The sequence below is a fragment of the Lynx rufus genome, unplaced genomic scaffold, assembly GCF_022079265.1.
Source record: "Lynx rufus isolate CCGP_SWC_20201006 ecotype Redwood Valley unplaced genomic scaffold, mLynRuf1.p SCAF_7, whole genome shotgun sequence".
In the NCBI taxonomy this organism is placed as follows: Eukaryota; Metazoa; Chordata; class Mammalia; order Carnivora; family Felidae; genus Lynx; species Lynx rufus.
Window position 1 is genome coordinate 120813732 of NW_025814889.1, and position 24493 is coordinate 120838224.

General features: G+C 34.7%; 1 protein-coding gene across 2 annotated transcripts in view; it reads left to right on the forward strand.

Annotated features, from left to right (window-relative positions):
• Positions 1–24493, forward strand: part of SCYL2 (SCY1 like pseudokinase 2) — a 68836-nt gene that overhangs the window by 6624 nt on the left and 37719 nt on the right. For both annotated transcript variants that reach the window (XM_047065287.1, XM_047065286.1), the window contains exons 2-4: positions 9573–9771; positions 19087–19244; positions 23110–23254. In XM_047065287.1, coding sequence (XP_046921243.1) covers positions 9595–9771; positions 19087–19244; positions 23110–23254 — 480 coding nt within the window. In that variant the 5' untranslated portion in view covers positions 9573–9594. The remainder of the gene's footprint in view (positions 1–9572; positions 9772–19086; positions 19245–23109; positions 23255–24493) is intronic.

Here is a 24493-nt window from a genome sequence, read left to right on the forward strand (position 1 = left end):
TTCCCTCTGTTCCTGTTTGTGTTTTTTTTTTTTTTTTTTTTTTTTTTTTTTTTTTTTTTTTTTTTTTTGCTATGTAAGACTTTGTATGTGTATTCTGTAGCATTTTATCACTGTAGGCTAATGCTATGGATGGTTTACTTCTCTGTCTCTTGGCCCTTTGATGGTAAGATCTTTCATGGCTTATTTTTCCTTCTTTCTCCCCCACTTTCTTATATGGTATCACGTACACAGTGGGTACTCAATAAATATTAAATAATTTACCAGGTGAATTTCCATGTCTGTTCTCATCATGTGTACACACACTATGGGTGGCTCTGTTTGGATGATGGATGGGCATCTCAAGTTTGAATATTACCTCTGAAACTATCCTTTGTTTTCATACTGAGCTATTTGTAGTTCTCAAATCACATCATGGTCTTGCTCCTCTCCTGGAGCATGGCACGTTTGTCTTGTTAATTGCTGTAAACCTTTGCAGGTTTGAGTTAGCTACAGGACTGAGTCCCTAAAGAGAGACGTGTTTCTATTTACATCTGCATTTCCAGTGTATAACCAGCACATGGCATATAATACATAGCGACTTAGGCAGAATTAGAGGAATGGGTATGTAGGTTTTAAATAGGGTTTTTATGTCCCTTAACCTCCCCCATCAAAATCAGCAGCAGATGTTCATAGAGAACAACTTGGCATGCAATAAATATTTTCATAATGCCAACAGCAACATTTTCTAACTGCTTATAGAAATGCATTAAATTAAAAAGGGAAAGTGAGTTTCTATTTCTGTTTATAGATACTTCAAATCTGTCATGGAAGAAAGTAGGTCATATTTACATCAACACAATTTAAATTAACAGAGAAAATTAGATATAAACTAGTGCTGCCTTAGTCCAGTGGCCTTCCAAATATTTTTGCTTGTGTGTTCTCTAAATAATTTTGAAAAGCAATATACTCCTTTGCATGTTTTTAAGTTGATGGTATCTGAAATTTTTGTCAAGAGTTTAGATAGTTACAGGGCACCTGGATGTCTCAGTTGGTTGGGTGTTGGACTCTTTGATTTCAGCTCAGGTCATGATCTCATGGTTTATGGGACTGAGCCCTGCATCAGGCTCTGTGCTGTCCACACGGAACCTGCTTTGGATTCTATCCCTCTCCTTCTCTGCTCCTCTCCCCCTCTCATGTGCTCTCTCAAATAAACATAAAAAAAAAGAGTTTCAGTTGTTAAAAAGGATCTAATTTCTAGACTTGCATATTGCGATTATGTTTTACTTTTATCAAAACCTTGGAGTTTTTGCCTGTTGATTGAAATTAACTTCTTCTTATATATCCCTATGACAGCCATCTTATTTCTTAATTGTACATCTGTGATAGATAAGGCATGGGGTCTTGCTGTTAATATCTGGGCTGGAAGGAATAAAGCACATACATCCTCTTTAGTATTTTTTCCCGAACTTATTTTTGCTTTATTTTTTTATTTATTAAAAAAACTTTTTTTTAATGTTTATTTATTTTTGAGAGACAGAGAGAGAGAGTGCAAGAAGCAGGGGTGGGGCAGAGAGAGAGGGAGAACAGAATCCGATGCAGGCTCCAGACTCTGAGCTGTTAGCACAGAGCCCGATGCCGGGCTCTACCTCACGAACTTTGAGATCATGATCTGAGCTGAAGTCGGATGCTTAACTGAGCGAGCCACCCAGGCGCCCCGATATTTTTTGCTTTATTCTTAAGGGACTTTCAGTATTAATGCATTCTTGAATTGCATTTACCCTACTCTTCAAAGTTTTTTATATCCAGGGAAATGCCCTATAATAAGACTGGGATAGCTGAGAAAATACTTTTCTTTGGTCAAGTGGGAGAAAATTGTAAGGAAAGTGTGGGTTAAGGAAGATTTGTAGGACACAGACTTTGTCAGGCAAATCAGTTTTAGGAAGGAGTAAACACAGAAGTTGAAGAAAGTTACAGGGTTTAGACCTCTTTTTGTGCCATGGACTCTTTGACAATTTAGTGAAGCCTGTATCCTCAAGAGTATTATTTTTGCAGTCAAATGCTCTACCACTGAGCTTTACCCCTACTCAAGAGTATTATTTTTGGTTCAGCTCATCAATTTCTACAAAAGCCTCAGGGATTCCACTGGGATTACATTGAGTATATAGATCAGTAGGGAAAATTGGTATTTTAACATTATTCAGTTTTTCAATTCATAAACACAATCTTTCCTTTTTTTTTTTTTAAGTTTTTTATATTTATTTATTTATTTAGAGAACATGCACATGCATATGCACGGAGGAGGGACAGAGGGAAAGACAAAATCTTAAGCAGGCTCCACACCGAGTGAGGAGCTGACATGGGGCTCAACCTCAGGATCATGAAATCATGACCTGAGCCGAAATCAGTAGTTGGTCGCTTAACCAACTGAGGCACCCAGGTGCCCCCACAATCTTTACTTTAAGTCTTTTCAGTTTTTCTCAGCAGTTTTTGTTATTTTCATTGTACAAGTCTTATATATCTTTTAAATTTAGATAGGTGTTTCATGTTCTTGAGATGGTATTTTTGAAATTTCAGTGTTTGTTTCTAGTATAAATAGTCTTTAAAAAAATTGTTTTTAATGATTATTTTTGAGAGAGACAGAGCGTGAGTGGGGGAGGGGCAGAGAAAGAGGGAGACACAGAATCTGAAGCAGACTTCAGGCTCTGAGCTGTCAGCACAGAGCTTGACTCAGGGCTTGAACCCGTGAACCATGAGATCATGACCGGAGCCGAAGTGGGAGTTTAACGAACCAAGCCACCCAGGTGCCCCAGAAATAGTCTTTTTTAAAAAAATATTCCATTCTTACATTCTACTGTAATGCTAAACTCATATTCTAGTAGCATTTTTGTAGATTCCTTCTGACTTTCATTGTACATGATCCGAATACCTTTTTATTTTGTTCTCTTAATTGCTTTGGCTAAGACCTCCATTAGAATTTTGAACTGAAGTGGTAAAAGTAAAAATTTTTACTTTAGGAAGAAAGCAATCAATCTTTTATTTTTAAATATAATAGTAGCTGTAGGTATTCAAAGATTCTATTTATCAGATTGATGAAGTTCCTTTCTTTCCTTCTTTACTTCCTTCCTTTTTTAAAGTAGGCTCCATGCCCAATGTGGGGCTTGAACTCACAACCCTGAGATTAGGAGCATCATGCTCTATCAACTGAGTCAGCCAGGAGCCCTGAGGAAGTTTTTTTTTGTTTTTTGTTTTCCTGTTCTAAGCTGAGAATTTTTATTGTGAATATGTATTGAATTTTGTAAAAAATCTTTTTTGCCTTTATTGAGATGGTCACACGCCCCTCCCCCATTATGTAGTTAGTATGGTGAATTACATGAATTTGTTTTTCTTTTAATTTTTTTTTAATCTTTATTTTTATTTTTTGAGAGAGAGAAAGAGACAGAGCATGAGCCGGGTAGGAGCAGAGAGAGAGAGGGAGACACAGAATCTGAAACAGGCTCTAGGCTCTGAGCTATCAGCACAGAGCCCGATAAGGGGCTCTAACTCACAAACTGCGAGATTATGACCTGAGCCGAAGCCGGACACTCAACCTACTGAGCCACCCAGGCGCCCCTACATGAATTTGTTTTGAGTGTTAAATCAACCTTGCATTCCTTAGATAAATCTCACTTGGTTATAAGGTTGGGTTTATTGGATTTGATGTGCTAATATTTTGTTAAGGATTTTTGCATGTTGATGAGAAATATTGGTATGCAGTTTTCTTGGGTCATTAGTTGTTGGTATCAGGACAATACTGACTATATAACATGACATGAAAATTGTTCTATGTTCTAGAAGAGCTTGTACAGATTTCGTTTTTATTTTTTCCTTAAATATTTGATAGAATTCAACAGGGAAGCCATTTGAGCCTGGAGTATATTTTGTGGTAAAGGTTGTAGTTATGAATTGGATTTCTTTTATGTAGGACTATTCTGAGTTCCTGTTCCTTCTTAAGTCAATTGTTTTGGCTTTCAAGGATTTTTTCCATTTCATCCAAGTTGTTGAATTAATTGGCATAAAGTCATCTATAATACCTTATTGTTTAAAATCTGGGGTTTATATAGGATTAGAATCTGTAGGATTTCCTGTATTTCTGATATTGGTCATTTGTGTCTTTAAACATTTTCTTAATGTAGCTAGTGGCTTTTTAAAGCCATAGTTTTTGGCTTCATTGATTTTTCTTTTATTTCTGTAAAATAGAGTGTTACATTAAATTCAATGTGTTTCATTGATTTCTACTCATTATTTTCTTTTTCCTACTTAATTTGAGTTTAGTTGTTTTTTTTATTTTTTCCCCTAGCTTTCTAAGATGGAAGGTGACAGCACTAATTTTGGTGTTTTTCCCCCCTCATATAAACATTTAAAGTTGTGTATTTTCCACTAGTCACCAGCTTGCCTACATCCCACAGATTTTTACTTTTCAGTCACCTCAAAGTATTTAAAAATTTCTGTGACTTATTTATTTTAGCCCTTGGGTTATTGAGAAGTATTTAATACATATTTGAGAAGTTCAAATATGTTTTGAATTTTTTTAAAAAGATATTTACCTACTACTGATTTCTAGTTTAATTTCCTTGTGGTCAAATAATGTATTTTATATTTCAGTAGTTTTACATATGTTGAGATTTGTTTTATGGCCAAGAATATAGTTAGTCTTTTTTTTTATTTTTAAAAATTTTTTAAATTATTTTTGAGAGAGAGAGAGAGAGCAAGCAGGGAAGGGGCAGAGAGAGGGAGACACAGAATCGGAAGCAGGCTCCAGACTGAGTGCTCAGCACAGAGCCCGACGCGGGGCTCGAACTCACAGACTGCGAGATCATGACCTGAGCTGTAGTTGGCCGCCCAACTGACAAAGCCACCCAGGAGCCCCAAGAGTATAGTTAGTCTTAATTAATGTTCCATGTACACATGAAAACAAAATGCATTCTGCTCTTGTCAAGTAGGATATTATGAGTCGGTCATGTTGTTTGATAGTGTTGTTTACACGTCTTCTATATCCTTACTGATTTTTTTTTTTGTCGGCTCAGTCTATGTCCATTTATTTCTGAAAGAGGATCCTTGAAGTCTCTAAGTATAATTATGGATTTGTCTGTTTCTTTCAGTCATTTTTTGCTGTCTTTATTTTAAAGCTCCTATTCAGTTTGTACACATTTAAGATTTTATGTTTTCTTGATGAATTGACATCTTTGTTATTATGAAATGTTGCCTATTCTGTTTGTAATTAATATAGCCACTCTTGCTTGGTATATTTTAACATTTTTTCAGTTTTAAGTCATCCTGTAATGTGGACTTTTTTTTTTTTAATGTGTATTATTTATTTTAAGAGAGACAGCAAGAACGTGCATGAGCTGGGGAGGGGCAGAGAGAGAGGGAGAGAGAGAGAATCCCAAGCAGGCTCCAGTGTGGGACTTGATCCCACGACCATGAGATTATGACCTGAGCTGAAATCAAGAGTCAGACACTTACCCGACTGAGCCACTTCAACACCCCTGGAGTGGATTTCTTGTTAGCAGTACATAGTTGGGTCTTGCTTTTTAATCTAATTTGACAGTCTCATCTTTTATTTATTTATTTTTTTCAACGTTTTTATTTATTTTTGGGACAGAGAGAGACAGAGCATGAACGGGGGAGGGGCAGAGAGAGAGGGAGACACAGAATCGGAAACAGGCTCCAGGCTCTGAGCCATCAGCCCAGAGCCTGACGCGGGGCTCGAACTCACGGACCGCGAGATCGTGACCTGGCTGAAGTTGGACGCTTAACCGACTGCGCCACCCAGGCGCCGACAGTCTCATTTTTTAATTGGAATTTTAAATCATTTACACTTAATGTAATTATTTATAGGGTCAGATTTAAATCTACTCTCTTGCTATTTGTTTTCTACTTGTTACAGTTCTTCTTTGTTCCTTTCTTCGTCTTTTCCTACATCTTTTTGTATTCATCTTACTTTAGGATTCCATTTTATTTCCATTATTGACTTTTTAGCTGTATCTATTATTTTACTTATTAGCCTAGGATTTAATGTTTTTTTAATTTGCTATAATCTATTTTCAAGTGATGTTATATTACCTGAAATATAATAGAAGAATCTCTCAAATATATACTTCCATTTCTCCTCTCCTGTGCTTGTTTTGTTTTGTCATATTTTTTACTTCTACATATACCTATATATATATATATGTATATGTATTTTGTTTTTTTGCTTTAAATGATCAGTTATCTTTTAAAAATAACTTGAGAAGTTTTTTTTATAAACCCACGTAATTTTTATTTCTAGTGTCCTCCATTCTTTTTATGGATTCACATTTCCATCTGGTATCTTTTTCTTTTCTGTTTGAAGGACTTCTTTTAATATCTCTTCTAGTGAATATTTGTTGGCAACAAATTCTCTCAGATTTTGTTTTCCTGAAGAAATATTTCACATTTATTTTTGTAAGTTTTTTTCCCCTGCCTTATAGAATTCTAGGTTGACAGGTGTTTTTGTTTTTTTGTTTGTTTTTTTTTAGCAGTTTACAGACCTCCATTCAGTTGTTCCCTGGCTTGTATAGTTTCTGATTAGAAGTCTGGGGAAAATTCTTATCTTTTTTCCTTTCTATGTAATTTTCCTGTTCCCTCTGGCTGCTTTTAAGATTTTCTCTTACTGACTTTTAGCTATTTAATATGACATGTCCAAACATGGTTTTCTGTTTATCCTGCTTGTGGTTTATTGAATTTCTTGACACCTTGTATAGTTTTCATCAAATTCAGAAACATTTTGGCCATTATGCTTTCCAATATTATTTTTCCCTTTTCCTTCTTACTTTTGGGATTCAGTTATATATGTTATACTGTGATATTGTCTCACAGGTCATCGAGACTTTGTTCATTTTTTTTTTCCCTAGGCTTTTACTCTACCTTCAGGTTTTACTAATTATTTTTTCCTACTTTCTCTAATTTGTTAATCATATCCTCTAAATTTTTTATTTGAAATATTTTACTTTTTATCTCTAGAATTTTCATTTGGGTTTTTAAAAAAAGACTCTATTTTCTTCATTATGTTCATGTTTTCCTTGAAATACTTAGATATGTGATAGATTTTTTTTTTCAGTTTATTTATTTTGAGAGTGAGTGAGTGAACAGGGGAGGGGCAGATAGAGAAAGAGAGAGAAGATCCCAAGCCGATTCTGTGCTGCCAACACAGAGCCCAGTAGGGGGCTCAAACTCACGAACTGTGAGAGCATGACCTGAGCCTAAACCAGGAGTTGGATACTTAACCAACTGAGCCACCCAGGTTCCTTTATGATAGCTTTTTAATGTTTTTAATGTCTATAACCTATCATTTTGGAGGATTTATTGACTGATTTGTTCTTGATTATGAGCACATTTTCTTCTTGGCAAATCTAATATTTATTGATTGCATGGTGAACATTGTGAATGTTACATTGTTAGGTTTCTGAAATTTTTTTGTCTTTCTTTCATGAGTATTGGGTTTCATTCTGGTCAGTTAAGTAATTCATGATTAGTTTGATCATTTGAGGCTTACTTTTAGTTTTTTAGGGCAGGTTTAGAGTAGATTTTACTCTGAGAACAGTTTTTCTCACTACTAAGGCATGGTTCTTTTGGGGTTTCTACTGAATGCTTTTGGTTGAGCATTGAGTACTTTACTCTAGCTGGTGAGAAATTAAATGAATTGCAGCCCTGTGTGGACTCTGGAACTATTCAGCTTACAGCTCTCTAGTTGGTCCTTGCCTGACCTGGTGGAGTTTCATACCATGTGTGGGCATTTTAGTGTTCAACAGTGCATCAGATTTCTCTGAAAATTTCTGAGCTCTTTCTTAGCATAGTTTCCTTCTCTCTTTCTCTCTTGTTCCCTAATTTTCCCCTTTCTCTTTGAAATTGTATCCCAGAACTCCTAGGCACTTCTGCATCCTTGAACTCCCAATTTGTCTCAACTCTTTTTAAAAAAAAAAAAAAAAATTTTTTTTAACATTTATTTATTTTTGAGACAGAAAGAGACAGAGCATGAACGGGGGAGGGTCAGAGAGAGAGGAAGACTCAGAATCTTTAGCAGGGTCCAGGCTCTGAGCTGTCAGCACAGAGCCTGACGCGGGGCTCCAACTCATGAGCTGTGAGATCATGACCTGAGCCGCAGTCGGACGCTTAACCAACTGAGCCGCCAAGGAGCCCCTCTCCTCAACTCTTTAACTCAGCTAGACCGCTGCTTGGAATTCTGCTCTCTACTCTGTGGTTTGCAGTGTACCTCTAGGCAGAAAGTTGGAGCAATCCTGGGGTTTACCTTGTTAGTTTGCTTTCTCATTGGGATTACCTACCTGTGCTGCCTGAAAACATTTATTTCATACATTTTGTCCAGCTTCTAGCTGTTAAAGGTAAGAGGATAAATTCAGTCTTTGTTCCTACATCATGGCCAGAAGTGTGTAAAATTTTAAAAATATTTTATGAGGGGTGCCTGGGTGACTCAGTCTGTTAAGCATCTGACTCTTGATTTTGACTTGGGTCATGATCTCACAGTTTATGAGTTGGAGCCCTGCATTGGGCTCCGCACTAACAGGGTAGAGCCTGCTTGGGATTCTCTCTCTGCCCCTCCTTCCCTCTCTCTTTCAAAAATAAATAAATATTAAAAGAAAAAATATTTTATGACTTACTGCTTGTGCATGTTTTACTGTCCTTTTGCCATCAATGCTTTTCTTTCAGAAGATATTCTTGAGTGATTTCATAGGTCAACAGTAGTTATTTTACTTATTATTTTTAAAATTTCTCCAAATGCTTTTCTTTGTCTCTCTTTTTTTTAATGCTTATTTATTTATTTTGAGAGAGAGCGAGTGTACGCAAGCATAAGCTGGGGAGAGGGGCAGAGAGAGGGAGAGAGAGAATCCCAAGCAGGCTCCATGCCCAGCACAGAGTCCAATGTGGGGCTTGATCCTATGACCGTGAGATCCTGACCTGAGCTGAAACCAACAGTTGGATGCATAACCAACCAAGCCACCAAGGCGCCTTATATCATTATTCTTTTTATTTTTCTGAAGTTTATTTATTTATTTTTGTAATCTTATACCCAACTTGGGGCTCAAACTTACGACCCCAAGATCAAGAATCACAAGTTCTTGTGACTGAGGCTGCCAGGTGCCCCTCAATGATTATTTTATTAGTGAATGAAACTTGTATCAAATACAAACTTCTTGTTTAGTATAGATAGCATTAGCTCCTTTCAGGTTTTATATGGCTGTTTTTAGTCTGAAGAAAGATTTGGGCCCTCTAATACCCTTAAAGTATTGAGGGTTCATGTTATATAGTTGAACAACATTCATGTCAGCGTCAAGTGTCTTTTCTCTTCCTGGTCTGTAATAATTGAGGTTGAAAGGAACAGTTTGGTTCCTAGATTTAAATTGCATTAGAATGTATTGGGTTCTTTGAAGACAAAACCAACATGTAGCTTTTATACTCTAGAATTGTTTCATTCCCTTTTTGGGGTATATTAAGTTTTCAGACTAAATAATGAATGTTAAGTGCTGAAACAAGTAAAAACAAATGATCAACGTTCCCCCGTTCCCCTGTGTTTCTAGGTAACTACTCAATATTGCAGCCATGGAGTCCATGCTTAATAAGTTAAAGAGTACTGTTACGAAAGTAACAGCTGATGTCACTAGTGCTGTAATGGGAAATCCTGTCACTAGAGAATTTGATGTTGGTCGACACATTGCCAGTGGTGGCAATGGGCTAGCTTGGAAGATTTTCAATGGCACAAAAAAGTCAACAAAACAGGTAAGTTTTTTTTTTTTTTTTTAATTTTTTTTTCAACATTTATTTATTTTTGGGACAGAGAGAGACAGAGCATGAACGGGGGAGGGGCAGAGAGAGAGGGAGACACAGAATCGGAAACAGGCTCCAGGCTCTGAGCCATCAGCCCAGAGCCTGACGCGGGGCTCGAACTCACGGACCGCGAGATCGTGACCTGGCTGAAGTCGGATGCTTAACCGACTGCGCCACCCAGGCGCCCCAAAACAGGTAAGTTTTAATTCAGAGTCCATTGGCAAAAATGCACATGTTAATAAGTAGTATAATGTGCATATATGTTTTTATGTTAAGAAATGCCAAAAGTAATGGGTTCTTTACTTCTCATTTCCATCTAATGAAGTCATACAAAAATAAACGCTTTTAAACATGCCCTGAATCTCCTGGTTACAAATATATTGTTTGATATATCACCCCATCTTGTAATTTAATTTTGATTACTTAATAAAATAAATGTTTCTGTTGAGTAAAGGAGCATATTAGATTTTTAGCAAAGTATTTGTTTTGGAATAAAAATTGTGTTCCTTTTCAAATTTGTCAGTAAGCTATTGGCAAAATACTCAGTTAAATTTTCCAACATTAAATGCATTCTTATTTAGTGCATTCTTATTCCCCTTTTATTTTATATAAAATAAAAGTCTATTTTCTGGAAAATAGACTTCTGTAACATTCTTTTGTGTTTAACTTGATTTTATTATCAGAAGGGGGTACATTTGTGGAATAGTCGGTAAATGTGTTTTGAGATATACTGATTTCAAAGTTATTTTAAAAGTAACTGTTCTTTTAGCAGAGTCATTTGAATGAGTTGTATTTTTATTTTTTATTTTTTAATTTGACTTAAGAGAGCAACAGATGGTTCTCAGAAATGTGGAGGATTGTTAGTGTTAAATTTTACTAACAGTTTTCTGTTGGAATTTTTAAAGGATTGAAAAACCTCCAGGTTTAAAACCTCTGTAGAAATATATTCTTTAAAAATAAAAATTACTGTTTCTAAAAGTACTTTTATTTCTCTACAAGTGAAACATATGGATTGTAAGGCGTTTGGGATTTATTACACATATTTTCCAGTAACTGTCACAGTCATACAGTTGTGGATATACATTATTTGTGACTTTTCCAAAATCAGCTTATTTGCCAAACAAGTATATTAAAGACTCAATTGGCTTTGGTTATCCTTTTATGAAGTAGGAACCTTGGTTTTGTGATAGATTGCTGGTATGTGGTATGTATCTGACTGTAAATCTTGTTTTTATTGCCATTTGGTTAGAAGTCTTTAAGTTCAGAGCTGATCTTATCTTAAATGCTGATTGATTCGTCATTTTTCAACATTGTTTTCTCAGTTCACCAAGCTCACTAAAAAATAAGTGGTTTCTGGAGTATTGAATGCTTAAGCTATTAATGAGGCCACGAAGTTATGTAAATGATCAACCTCCAACACTAGCTTTTATAATCAGTTATATTATTGGCAAATCAAAGAACACCAAATGTACTAAATTTTGCATTATTTATTAAGGATGTAACCTAATAGTATCTTTGTGCTTAACCGAAAGAATTTCTAGGTGTTTGTGTTTATATCAGCAGTTCATATGCTGAAATTCTCTGATAATGTTGAAGCTTCTGTTGTTGTTCATAGAACATGAAAACCAGGCACAAATAATAGGTAATTAATTAGATATTGCACAATAATACAGCCATTCTCACTGCTCACTGCCAGAATTGGGTTCTCTTAGGAAACCACTATATCCCCCACCCCCCACACCCAAATTTATTGCTTTGTGGAAAAAGATAGTTTTGGAATGTATTCGTGGTTTTGTGGATGGATCTACATTCTTGGATGTAGTTTTGAATCTTCTTTCTTTGCCTCTTTCAAACCTAAGGTGTTTTAAACTGAGTATCCTATCTGGACTACTGACTAGTTCCTTAAGGAATAGCTATATCTGTAACCACCTTGGAGTTGAAGCCTCATTTTAATTTTTCCCTTACTCGAAGTTTTAATTCTTTTTTAGTTATCTCATTTTTTATTAAAAGGGAATCATAGAAGATAGATAATCTGGAGCTGTGCTATCCAGTATGGTAACCACAAGCTACATATGCCTGTTACAATTCGTAAAAATTAAATTTGGTTGCAGTAGTCACATTTGGAATGTTCCTTAGCAATATATGACTAGTACTACCATATTAGACATCGCAGGCATAGAACTTTCTATCATCACAGAAAGTTATGTATGACAGTGTTGATCTTAGAGAAGCCAGGAGAAAAATAATGAAAAGGATATTCTTCTTCGTCTTTTTTCCCCCACATAAAGGGACACTGAGACTGAGAGCTTTTTTTTTTTTTTTAAACTCTTGCAGTCTTTCTTTTTTTTTTTTTTTTTAACGTTTATTTATTTTTGAGACAGAGAGAGACAGAGCATGAACAGGGGAGGGGCAGAGAGAGAGGGAGACACAGAATCCGAAACAGGCTCCAGACTCTGAGCTATCAGCACAGAGCCTGACACGGGGCTCGAACTCACGGACCGTGAGATCATGACCTGAGCCGAAGTCGGATGCTTAACCGACCAAGCCACCCAGGCACCCCTCGCAGTCTTTCTTGATCTAGCATACAGTGTACTTGATTGCATTTGTGTTTTATAGCAGATTATATGATCTTAAATTTGACTTTGAAGTAAACATCAGGTTAGGTACTAGGGCTAGGAGATTCTCCCTGTGTACTTTTTGCCAAAGTTATTTGAAGTTCACAACAGTACACGATGAATTATAATTTCAGATCATGTACAACTTTTGACTTTTTAACCTAAATGAAGGTTTCTGAGAGGAGTGGAGTAGTAATAAAAGCACCTACAGAACAGATGAAAAAAAGTACATATTTATGAAACCTGGAATGTAGCAAGATAAAAAGAATTGGTAAATAAAAATTTACTTGTGTGTATGGTAACGTCATTGTACATGATTGGACGTCTGTTATTATTATTATTCTGGCTTTATGCTTCCAAAACCAGTTTTTGCTAGTTTTTATTGTTTTTGAAAGATATTCATTGAAGAAACATCTCATAGTGAGTAATTCATGAAGTGCAATGAACAATTCCTAAGAGTTTCAAGAAAAGTGTAAAGTTGATTTTTTTTTTTGCAACTAAATAAGGTGTTTAGGCTAGGTTTGTATACAAAATAATTTTGTATGCAAAATTAAGATTTTAAAAAGGTATTATTTGGGTAAGCTTAACCAAACACAACTTGTAAACATGTTAAAATGGATAATTAATTATAGCTTCTTAGCATTTGAAGCTACTATTTAGACTTAAATACTATTTATTTTTTACTAGTATTTAGACTAAATACTAGTAATACTAAATACTAGTAAATACTAAATACTAGTAAAATACTAGTAAATACTAAATACTAAATTTACTAGTATTTAGACTAAATACTATTTAGTTCCTAACCCTTACTCTTTCTAGAATCTCAATAGAGACGTAAGACATTTCAGGGTGACATTTATGGAATGAAAATTGTGCCTATTTAGAGTTTTAAATATAAATGTATTTTTAAGAACTTATGCAGAACAGTGCACAAATCATGAGCGTATAGCTTGATGAATGTTCATAGTGAGCACACCTGTATAACCAGTATCCAGATCAAGGAAACATTGCTAATATTCATATCTTCTCGTAGTCATTACCTCTCCCCACCTTCTCTCTAGGGGTAACTGCTATATGGTCCTTTGACACTTGAGAGTAACTTTTCCTGTTTTTGAACTTTATTTAAATGGAATCATGGTATTTGTGCTCCTGTAGTTTGGCTTCCATTCCTTAAATGTATGTTCATGGGATATATCTATGTTGCTGAACATAGCAGTTTTTCATTAATATATGGGGAACTGCTATGAACATTCTTAATGTGCCATTGGTATATATGACACATTATCTAGACATGGAATTGCTGGGTAATAGTGTTCGTGTTTGTTCAGCGTCAGTTTTTCCAGAGCGGTTGTATCCATCAGCATTTATAGTTTCTTCACATTCCTGCCAAACTTTTTTGTAGTCTTTTTTATTTTAGGCATTCGGAGCAGAGGATCTACTTTTATCTTATTTATTTAATTTATTTTTTAGCGAAGTATAGTTGATACACAATGTTAGATTATTTTCAGGTGTACTACTTAGTGGTTTGACAAATCTATACGTTTTGATGTGCTCACCATAAGTGTTGCTACCATTTATCACCGCACAATGCTATTTACCATTGACTATATTCCCTATGCTGTACCTTTTATCCCCGTGATTTATTTATTCCATAACTGGAAGCCTGTACCTCCCACTCTTCACTCATTTTGCCCATCTTCTCATCTGGCAACCATTAGTTTGTTCTCTGTATTTATGGGTCTGTTTCTGCTTTTTGTTTGTTTATTCATTTGTTTTGTTTTTTAGATTCCACATATAAGTGAAATCATATGGTATGATTTTCTGGTCTGACTTATTTCACTCCGCATAATACCCTCTAGGTCCATCCATGTTGTCGCAAATGGCAAGATCTCAGGGTCATTTAATTTTTGAAAATTCAGTGAAATATTCCTTACTCCTCTACTTCTGAAACTTTTATGATGTCTGATAGGTAGTTAATTACTGGGCATTGAGTTTGTTCTGCTGTGTTTCTGTTATAACTTTATAACTGACTTTGTAGTTCTGCAGAGTAGCATGTTTAGGATTAAAATGGTATCTAAATATAGGTGTTCTTTTCAAACATATTCTTATTTCCTTTATAAAAATATGTATTTTAGAGAGATTTCTGAGATAAATGCCTTTAATTGGATTTCGTTAACTTTTCTAGTTTTTAAATTCTACTTTATTACACAAACCATTAAAGGGAAATCTTTGGCCAAATTATATGTATCAATCATAAGTGAGAAATGGTCGCTTTGTGTGTGTATATATATATATATATATATATATACACACACACATACATATACATACATACATATCCCTTAAAAATTGAAGTATCACCATCTCTGTTAGGTAAGAATATTATAACTATCAAGGCTGCTATTATATTTAATTTATAATAAAAGCACTATATAAATATAGTTTTTGTCTCACCAGTATACCTTTTACTTCCTTTGAGTAGAAAAATAACTCTACATTTTGAAAAATCTTTCAATTCTACTGTATCAACTTCGGGCATTTATTTTGGGGGAAGATTTTTTTTTTTAAAGAAATATTTTAAAAATATTTTTTAATTTTATTTATTTATTTCGAGAGAGAGAGAAAGCACAAGCTGGGGAGAGGCAAAGAGGGAGAGAAAGAGAATCCCAAGCAGACTCCATGCTCAGGGCAGATCCTGATGTGGCACTTGAACTCACGAACCATCAGATCATGGCCTAAGCCGATGTTGGATGCTGAACCAAGTGAGCCACCCAGGCACCCCTGGGGGAAGATGTTTTTAAAAATGAGTGTATATGTGGGTGTGTTTACTGTTTAAACATTCATTTATTACTATTAGGTATTTCTGTTTATTTTGACACAAGGTTCTCTTGCCAGGAGACTACTCTTAAAATGAATTTAACAACATTTATTAATAGTCTTCTAGTCTCATATTTATGATTATTTTTTATCCAGTTTTAGAATAGACTTTTTTTTTTTTAAATAAGTCAGCTTTAATCTTATTTTTGTCTTAAAAGTTACATTTGCTGCCCTGTTTCTTTTGCTTTGACAGCTGTGTAAGCTTTAAAACACCCTCAGTTAAATGACTCTTCCTATGAAGATAATGAAGATAGACTGATTTTAAAAATATGTAATAAATATTTAACTGATATTCATTATTCTAGCCGCTCTACCAAATGTAGGCTTGGACATAGTCCCTTCCTTACTGCAAAATCTACATTATGTTATACAAATGCCAGTATTCATGGGTGAGGCTTGCTGATATTGTGTAGGCAAAGGCATAATTATTATAAAAAGTTAAATGATAATAAATAAAAGTTTTAAATAAAAGAAATGATTGTAGAAAGCTGAAAGTGTTAGTCAAGTTGCTTAGGTCAATAATGACCATAGACTATCTTTAATAATTTTAAGGTGTATATCTTGTTATCTCTGAGTCTTCTTAAATAACAAGTTGTTTTTAATTTAATCTAAATAAAAATTTAGGTTTTGTTTTATCATTTTGAGAAAGGAACATTGTCCCCAAATCATATGAAAAATACAGTGCACGATGGTTGTCACCACTGACCAGTCACAAAAGATCTGTAAAATAGAGATTCACAGGGAATATCTATGTCTCAGAAACCATCCCTGGTGGCTTTGAGGGATAGGTTACTGGAGGTCATGATTACTATTAGGAAATCCTAGACACATTGGTGTATATCTACTTAGATTTTTATTACTTAAGCTGTCTGGTTTTCAGCAAGAGTTCAACTTTGTAGTTAGCAAAATAGCTTTAAAAAATTATAAATTAGGTTTGTATCAATATGTAGTCTACATTTTGACCAGTAGTTTTTACAGTAGGTTATTTTACAGCCATTTTCTGCTTAAAGATAGGTTGTTGAGAAAAAATACTTTTGAGTAGGTAACTTTCTTTGCCAATCTATTTTTTTTTTATATGAAGTTTATTGACAAATTGGTTTCCATACAACACCCAGTGCTCATCCCAAAAGGTGCCCTCCTCAATACCCATCACCCACCCGCCCCTCCCTCCCACCCCCCATCAACCCTCAGTTTCTTTGCCAATCTATTTTAAAGAATATGAAGTGAATAAGTAAACAATAGAGTGCAAAAGATTGTCTTACATTTTGTTTTAGTAATTTTTGTATAAAAAAGAGCCTCAAAATTTAATTAGAGTTAACAGTTGACTCTTAAGTGGAAAATATCCACTTAAGATACCTTCATCTTTTCTCAGCTTTTCTATATATTTGAAACTTTTCATAATGAAGAGTCAAAAAAGTTTTAATTTAGGACAATAATGGAAAGCTTCCAGTAACTGCTTATCTTTATTGACCGCCACGGGGTAATAAACATCTGAGTGTCTTCTAGGTGTAAATCCTGTGGTGGATACAGAGATGCTTAAAGCATGGTTTCTTTCTCTTTTTCTTTCTTTTTCTTTTCTTTTCTTTTTTTTTTTTGTTGGCATTGTTTCTTTAATAAGCTTCTTTGAGAAGCTTGTAATACTTCTAAGGTGAGAGGACTTTAACACAAATGATGTCTTAACAGGGTGGGTAGTGAAGTAGCAGAAGGAGAACATAGAAGTTAGGTGATTGTCTGTTCTGAAGAAAACTTTTGATGTGCAGCTAAGAGTTTTAGGAGATCAGTATGAGGTCTAAGTGTTAGTCACAACTTTGTTGAAACTGGTTAATTTCAATTGATTGGAACAAAGAGAAAATCATTTTAATATAGTTGATAATCTATTCTGATCTATGTAGAAATCTTTTATCTGTGACCTAAAATAATAAATGAATGTCTGAGGGAGAGAATTTTGTGATGTGTCTTTTTTTCTCTTGAACTGTAGTGTTTTTCCTTAAGAGTGGTGAAATTGCAAGTGCTCAAAGAGCCATTTCATGTGATCTTTTTTTTAAGGACTCAAAACATCTTGAAAAAATAAACGCATTAAATTAGATGCATTTATAAAATGTGTTATAGCAGAATACTTACTAAAATAAGATTGTGCTCATGAATAGTGAGATAGGAACTTGAACTTCTAGGTCATTTGTTTTTAGTTCAAATTAATATTACATAATGCTCTTAGCTCTTTCTTGATAGTTCTGTGTCTTACAATGATCAAAAGCGCTAAGATTATGTATTTATATGTGAGTGCTATTTAAATCTCTTAAATGATTGTTTTCCTGAAGGCATGTGTTATGTTTTACTGGGGTACTCTGTGTTTATTGGCTCTATTATTTCTGGGGAGACAGAATGTGGCCCTTAGAGTTAAAATGACTGGATTCAAATCTTGATGTTACCAATTGTGAGATCTTTAGATAGTACATTTATCTTCTCCACAGTGTCCTCATCTGTGAAGTGAGGGTAATAACTTGTAGGATTATTGTGAAGAATGAAACAATTCCTTAAAAGTACATAAATGCTTTGGGAATGGCATGTTCAAGTTGAGTTACTAAATAGTCCCTTTATGTTATCACTTTTCAGAGACTTAATCCTCTAAAACCTTTAACTTATTTGTATACATTTAAGGAGCCTCCGACCTAAAACAAGTTGTGTTTGAGAAATTGATTGGTTTGGGATTCTCCAGTGAATCTCTGTTAGGTAATTAGGTTGCCAGGCTAACTTGTGAAAAACAGTAATCCTAATGTAGCAGAAATAATGAGGAGAGAACAATAAAATGGAAAGATACTGTCTTAGATATTGGTAGTTGAGCAGTAGTAGGTTTAATTAGAGGTTTTTGAAAGAGATTTCTATAGACATTCTGAAAGTCATTCAAAATCTTGCAAAGAATTTTGGAAAGCTAGCATTGATTCTTTGCTAATTTTGCTTCCAGCTTTATCATTTTTCTTTCCATTTAGGATGGAGATGTAGCATCACTGATGCATTACACAATGGTAATATATCAACTATTAATACAGCTATTTTTTGAGTGATTTGTTAAGACTGGGTAACTGGATGGGAACTATTTTTCTTTGGATAAGAGAGAAAATGAAAGGAAGAAGATAGTTAAGTACAATATGTGCTTTTAATATTGTAGATAATAAGCTATAAATGATCTCAAAGAGTCACAGTGGGTGAGCAGCTTCCTGTACTCCTCTCATTCATTCCCAGTTACTACCCATAAGATGGGGATAGGGTGGAAGGAGAGAGTGAATATAGGTTATTCATATGTAAAAGGTGCTTACAAAATGGGTTTTTGTGTAAACAAGCATTTCCTGACATATATAAGCTTTCTTTCAAAAAGTGATTCAAGATTTTATAGTATACTCCAGGGTTATCATTATGAATAGCATTTTGAATTTTTAAACATTTTAGCTTTTATTTGAATTCTCGTTAAATAAGAGATTACTACATGGGATATAACCCATTACATGCACCTTTTGTGTACCAGAGTTCAAAGATGGAGATTTTCCTATGTTCTCCTTAGATGAGGGTTCGGGGTCTAATACTTTTAAAAACATTTAGATTTACTAATCATGAAGAAACCAACTTTTTGATATCAGGAAAGTATTACAGTGGTGCTATAATTTCTATGACATTAGATTTTAGTTATTTCCATTTGTAGACTATTGTGAAACTCGGGTAAAGTTTTATTACTTCTATATACTCTTGATTAAAATTAGATACACTATTCTTTTATTAGGAAGTGGCTGTTTTTGTCTTTGATAAAAAGCTGATTGACAAATATCAAAAATTTGAAAAGGATCAAATCATCGATTCTCTAAAACGAGGAGTCCAACAGTTAACTCGATTACGACACCCTCGACTTCTTACTGTCCAGCATCCTTTAGAAGAGTCCAGGTAAATTTTTATAAAAACTTCCATAAAAGACTTGTTTTGAACAAATACTTAAAAATAATTTTATATTTAAATTCTGTCTGTACGGCATGCTATCAGTGACAAATTCTTATAAACTGAGTGTTGAGCTCTTATGGATTTACTATTTCCCTAAAATTTACTTGTATATTATGTGTATTTACCTCTTTGGACTTTTCTTCACATTTGCCATCAATCTGTATTTGCTTACTTTGTGCTCAGCACTGCAGTAGTCAAAGTGGAAGATGCAGAAGGATAGCATACAGTCCCTGCCTGAAAGTAGCTCTCCTTGCTAATTTGCTAGAATTTTTTGTATTCTTTGCATTTATTCCATATTTGCAGGCTATTTTTATGTATGTTTCAGGTACTCTTCTAGACGTTTAACTTTCTGATATGCTCAGCATATCAGTCCGTAGCCCTCAGTTACTCTACCATTTATTTTTTTCAAGGGTATCTTGGGAATTGTTGCTGAGAATGACAAGAATATGAAATTAATGTTGTGTAGTCTTAACTGGATCTTCAAGCTTATGGTGCTTTTAATGATACCCTAGCTATATAAACTTTTTCCACATTAGTCATAACCCCTAATTTCTTTCTTCCTTCCTTCCTACCTAGCAGACTGTATTCCTCTCTCTAAATTCAGAAGATCTTAACCAAATGGTTTGCCAGTTGTGTTCTGTGGACCCTGGAATTTTAAGGATGGGGAAGAACAGGCAGGTAGAGGAACAGAGCTGGCAGAGTTCCAGGCTTCCAGTCCACCTTCAGCCAGGACACTTTTGCTTTTATCTCTTCATATATATTGGATTTCTGTGTAATTCTTACTTTGGAATCTTCAGTAATCCACTGTCACTGATCCCTCTCCCCTCAAGAGCAGAAGATACTTTCTTTCAACCCAAAAGAAAAAAACCTAATATTTACTGTGAAAACTGTACTAGATACTTTACATTTGTTTAACTTATCCGACTCTCAAAATTATGTGGAAGAACTGAGGATCAGAGACATTACTTAAGCCACATACTTATGACACCTTGATTCTTGAGCCCATATTTTTTCCCCACTGTACCATGGTGTACCTATCCAGATATATGCCCATATTTCTCTTATCACGATAATATTTTCATTGCTCTTCTTTTCATGAATAAACCCAGAAGAAAAGTGTAGTTGTTGACTCTTATGTAACATTTACTATTGTGAACTCTGTATCCCAAAGTGGACTAAGTTTTGTTTGCCACGCTTGTCCTGAGCTTTCCTAACTGTGTGTTTTCCTCTAGAGTGTATTCTATCAGCCTCTACCATGTCACCTATTAGAATCCTGCCCATATTTGTTATTTTAACTTGTATCAGTGTGTCTTATAGTTCATCGTTACATTTTAAGTCTCTTGAGGGGAGAAGCTCTCTCTGTAGCTTCTTTTGTAGTGACTTAAATATTACAGAAGGGATTTATGGGCAGTCATTAAGAGAGACAATTCAAAGGTTACTTTAAGGCATCTTCATTGTTAGGTTGTAAAACTGTAAAATTGATAGAAAGAGGACAACTTTAGGGTAGGAAAAAAATAACTTCCAGTTTTTAATGAATTAATGTAGAAATAACACTGGAGTTATCCAAAAGAAATGTGCTATATAGTAAAGTAATCCAGGTGAAAGCCCAGAGTTGGTGATGTATATTAAGGGTAACAGAGGCAGTAATTAAAACTATGAATAAAAGAATTTTTCAAGAGCATGAGTAGAAAGAGCAGAGTACTGAGGACAGAACTTAAAATGTAGAGGAGAAAAAAAGAGTGAGGGAAAGAAATGAGCCATCATTGTTACATAGCAGGAGAAAAACAGCACATCATGGGAGCTGAGGGAGCTGAGGGAGGGACTAGTGGTCCTAGTCACCGAGGACCACTGAGTAAAGAGAAAATAAGGACTGAGAAAAATTCATTACATTTGACTAGTGAGAGGTTATTATTGATAATCAGTAATTTCAGTAGCAGGAAGGCAGTTTGGAAGCTAGAAAATAGGTACAAAGGAGCCCAGTAGACAAGACATCATGTGAATAAAGTCCCATAAGAGGAATTCAAAGGAAATTTTAGAATGATGGTTTAATCACTAATATACTGAGGTAAAGTTTAGGGAAGTGAGGTCATTCATGTTAGATGAACTTTATGCTTTTTAAAGTAGAACGTGGATAATAGGTGAGTAATGGGGAAAGGGGGCCATGGAATAAGGAGCTAAATGAGAGAACTATAAAGGAATGTCCTTGAATGCTGAAAAATAAAAAGAGCAAGGTTGAAGTACATTATGTGACTTAGTACTGAATTTAAAAAGACTGGGGTTTTCTATTTCTTTCCTCTGCCTATGACATAAGGAAGAGAGTAGAAGAAACTTGTAATGATTATTAAAGGATTCATAAGGGTTTTTTCAGTAAAGGGTAATAAAGGGTGATGGTTTATTGTTGAGATAGTTGGGAGAAAGAAAGGAATCAATCATGTATGGTCAGGACTCAATACTTTGAATTTGGTGAATAAAGATGCCAGTGAGCTAGATTTGGTGGAAGTAGTAAAGGGGTAGGAGATAATGTCTAGTAAGTAGCTGTGGCTGGGAGGTGGTTCTTGAGAAGAGGATATAGCCCTTCTCACATGTAACTGTAAAAATGATGATGGAAGTGAATATGCTTGAAAAAAATAAGGGGGCTTCAGCTGGAGGAATAATCATATGGGTGTTGATGTGACCAAGGATGATGTTGGGGTCAAGACAGAGAGGAAAAAAAAAATAAGAGTAACTCAAATACATGAATCCTGGGAATTACAGAAAACTGTAGGAAAGACTTTAGCGTATTTGATCAGTTTTCCTCCAGTACAGTTCAGCAGATGAAAGCCTGGTGTCCACTGTGTTAATGAGCTTGATGAGGGAGTAAAGAACAAGGTAGCATCTTTGTTGATGAGTGAGCAGGTGTAACTGTCTCCCTCACCCTAAGGAGCTTTGTGTTAATCTCTCATGTATATTGAGCTTCTGCATTCACTTTTACTTGAAAAATGAGTTTAAGGTGAAAGAAAAGGTACACAGGAATAGGAGGAAGATGAAACAGCAAAGGGCATACTTGCCATTAAGCATTTACAATCCAGGTGCAGAAGTTTGGTTTAGCTTTGTTACCACACTACCTTGTAGTTCTCCATTGCCAGAGCCTAAGCCCAAGTCATAAAATGTTAGCACTTGAGTCTCAAACACTTGGTAACGATAATAGCAGTAGTAAAGACTTATTGAGTTTACATGCTAGTCACTGTGCTGTGTGCTTTACATTCAATATCTCCTTTGATCTTCGCGTAACTCTTCAAGGTGGTTTTTTATCAGCATTTTACGAATGGGCAAAGTGAGTCTCAGAGCTGAGGTGTCCAAGTCACGTAGTCAGGGGATAGGGATGCTAGGACTTGAAGTTGGGTATTTGTCCATCTTCAAAGCCTGAGATCTTTATAATTACTCCATAAAGCCTATTGAATGTTAATATCTAATGTTTTCTGAATTTCTAAATATTCTTATATATCAAGGAGCAGTAATTTAAAATTTTAAAAATTGTGACACCTTTTAAAATTATATATAAAGTAGGTAAAAGCAAAGCTGCTCTGATTGAAGTAGTTATAGAGGCTCCTGGAGCTGTTCTCTGTGCCCTTTTCTGACTCCTCTTGCTCCAGGGCGGTCTGTGGGAAACTTGCAGGTTCCTTTGAGCATATTCTGAAAATTGTGTATTATATTAATGTTGAAAATAAATCTGAGTCTACTTTCTTGTTGACCACTAATATTTTATGTACATTTGATTTTGATAATGTGGGAAAAAATGGTGATAAATAAATCTTTTTCTTTTTTAAAACAGGGATTGCTTGGCATTTTGTACAGAACCAGTTTTTGCCAGTTTAGCCAATGTTTTAGGTAACTGGGAAAATCTACCTTCCCCTGTATCTCCAGACATTAAGGATTATAACCTTTATGATGTAGAAACCAAATATGGTTTGCTCCAGGTATGTATTTTTGTTCATCATGTGAAAAGAGTTTTTTCTTTCAAAATTGTTTTTTGGCTGTTTCAAACTTATTAGCAATATAAACTGCTTCAGGTAAACCTTTGGATCCTTTCAGTAATTTAAAACTATTTCTGTATTTTTTAGTTTTTCTACAGTTTGTTGTTAGGTTTAAATTATATTTTATTTTTTTACTTTATTTTTTTAAAAATTTTTATTTATTTTTGAGAGAGAGAGAGAGAGTGAGTAGGGGGAGGGCAGAGAGAGAGGGAGGCACAGAATCCAAAGCAGGCTCCAGACTCTGAGGTATTAGCACAGAGCCTGATGCGGGGCTTGAACTCACACACCCATGAGATCTTGACCTGAGCTGAAGTCAAATGCTTAACTGACTGAGCCACCCAGGTGTCCCAAATTATATTTTAAATTTATGAAACATAACATTGGTAACCTTTGTAGAAGGGCACTTACTGACTGGTGGTTGGGGTGGTTCCATTTTTATTTTTTTGAGTTCTAAACCTCGTTAATGCATTTCATAAACAAACTATTAAGTTGAAGTACTTAAGTATTTAATAAAAATTAAAAATTACGTCTTTAAGGAAATTATTTAATAGGCATCAAGAGATATTGTTAGCCTTTTCTTATATGTCCACTTTTTCTAATTTTCCTTTCCCTGTTTACCAAAATGAAATATCTTCAACTCTATAGAGTAAATTTGTGCAGTAGAATTTTAGTTCCTTGGGGACAGAGATCATTTTATGATTTTTTAACAGATTTATTAAGTTATTAATTGGTATACAATAAACTTTACATATTAAAATACTATATGGTTTTATAAATTTGACATATATACCTGTGAAACCATCGCTGCAATAAAAATAATGCACATATTCATGACCCCCCAAAGTATTCTTATACCCACTGTAATCCTTCCCTCCTACTTCTTGCTATCTTTCTATCTCTTGTCCCAGGAAACCACTGACCTGCTTTCTGTCACTATGAATTGGTTTGTATTTTCTACAATTTTCTAACTGGAATCATTTTATATGTACTCTTTTTTTGTCTGCCTGGCTTCTTTCACTTAATTCTTTTGAGATTCATCCATATCGTTGTGCATATCAATAATTTTTTATTGCTGAGTGGTAGTCCATTGTATGGATATACCATAGTTTGTTTATCCATTCATCAGTTGATGGTCATTTGGTTTGTGTCTGGTTTTGGTTATTACAAATATAGCTGCTGTGA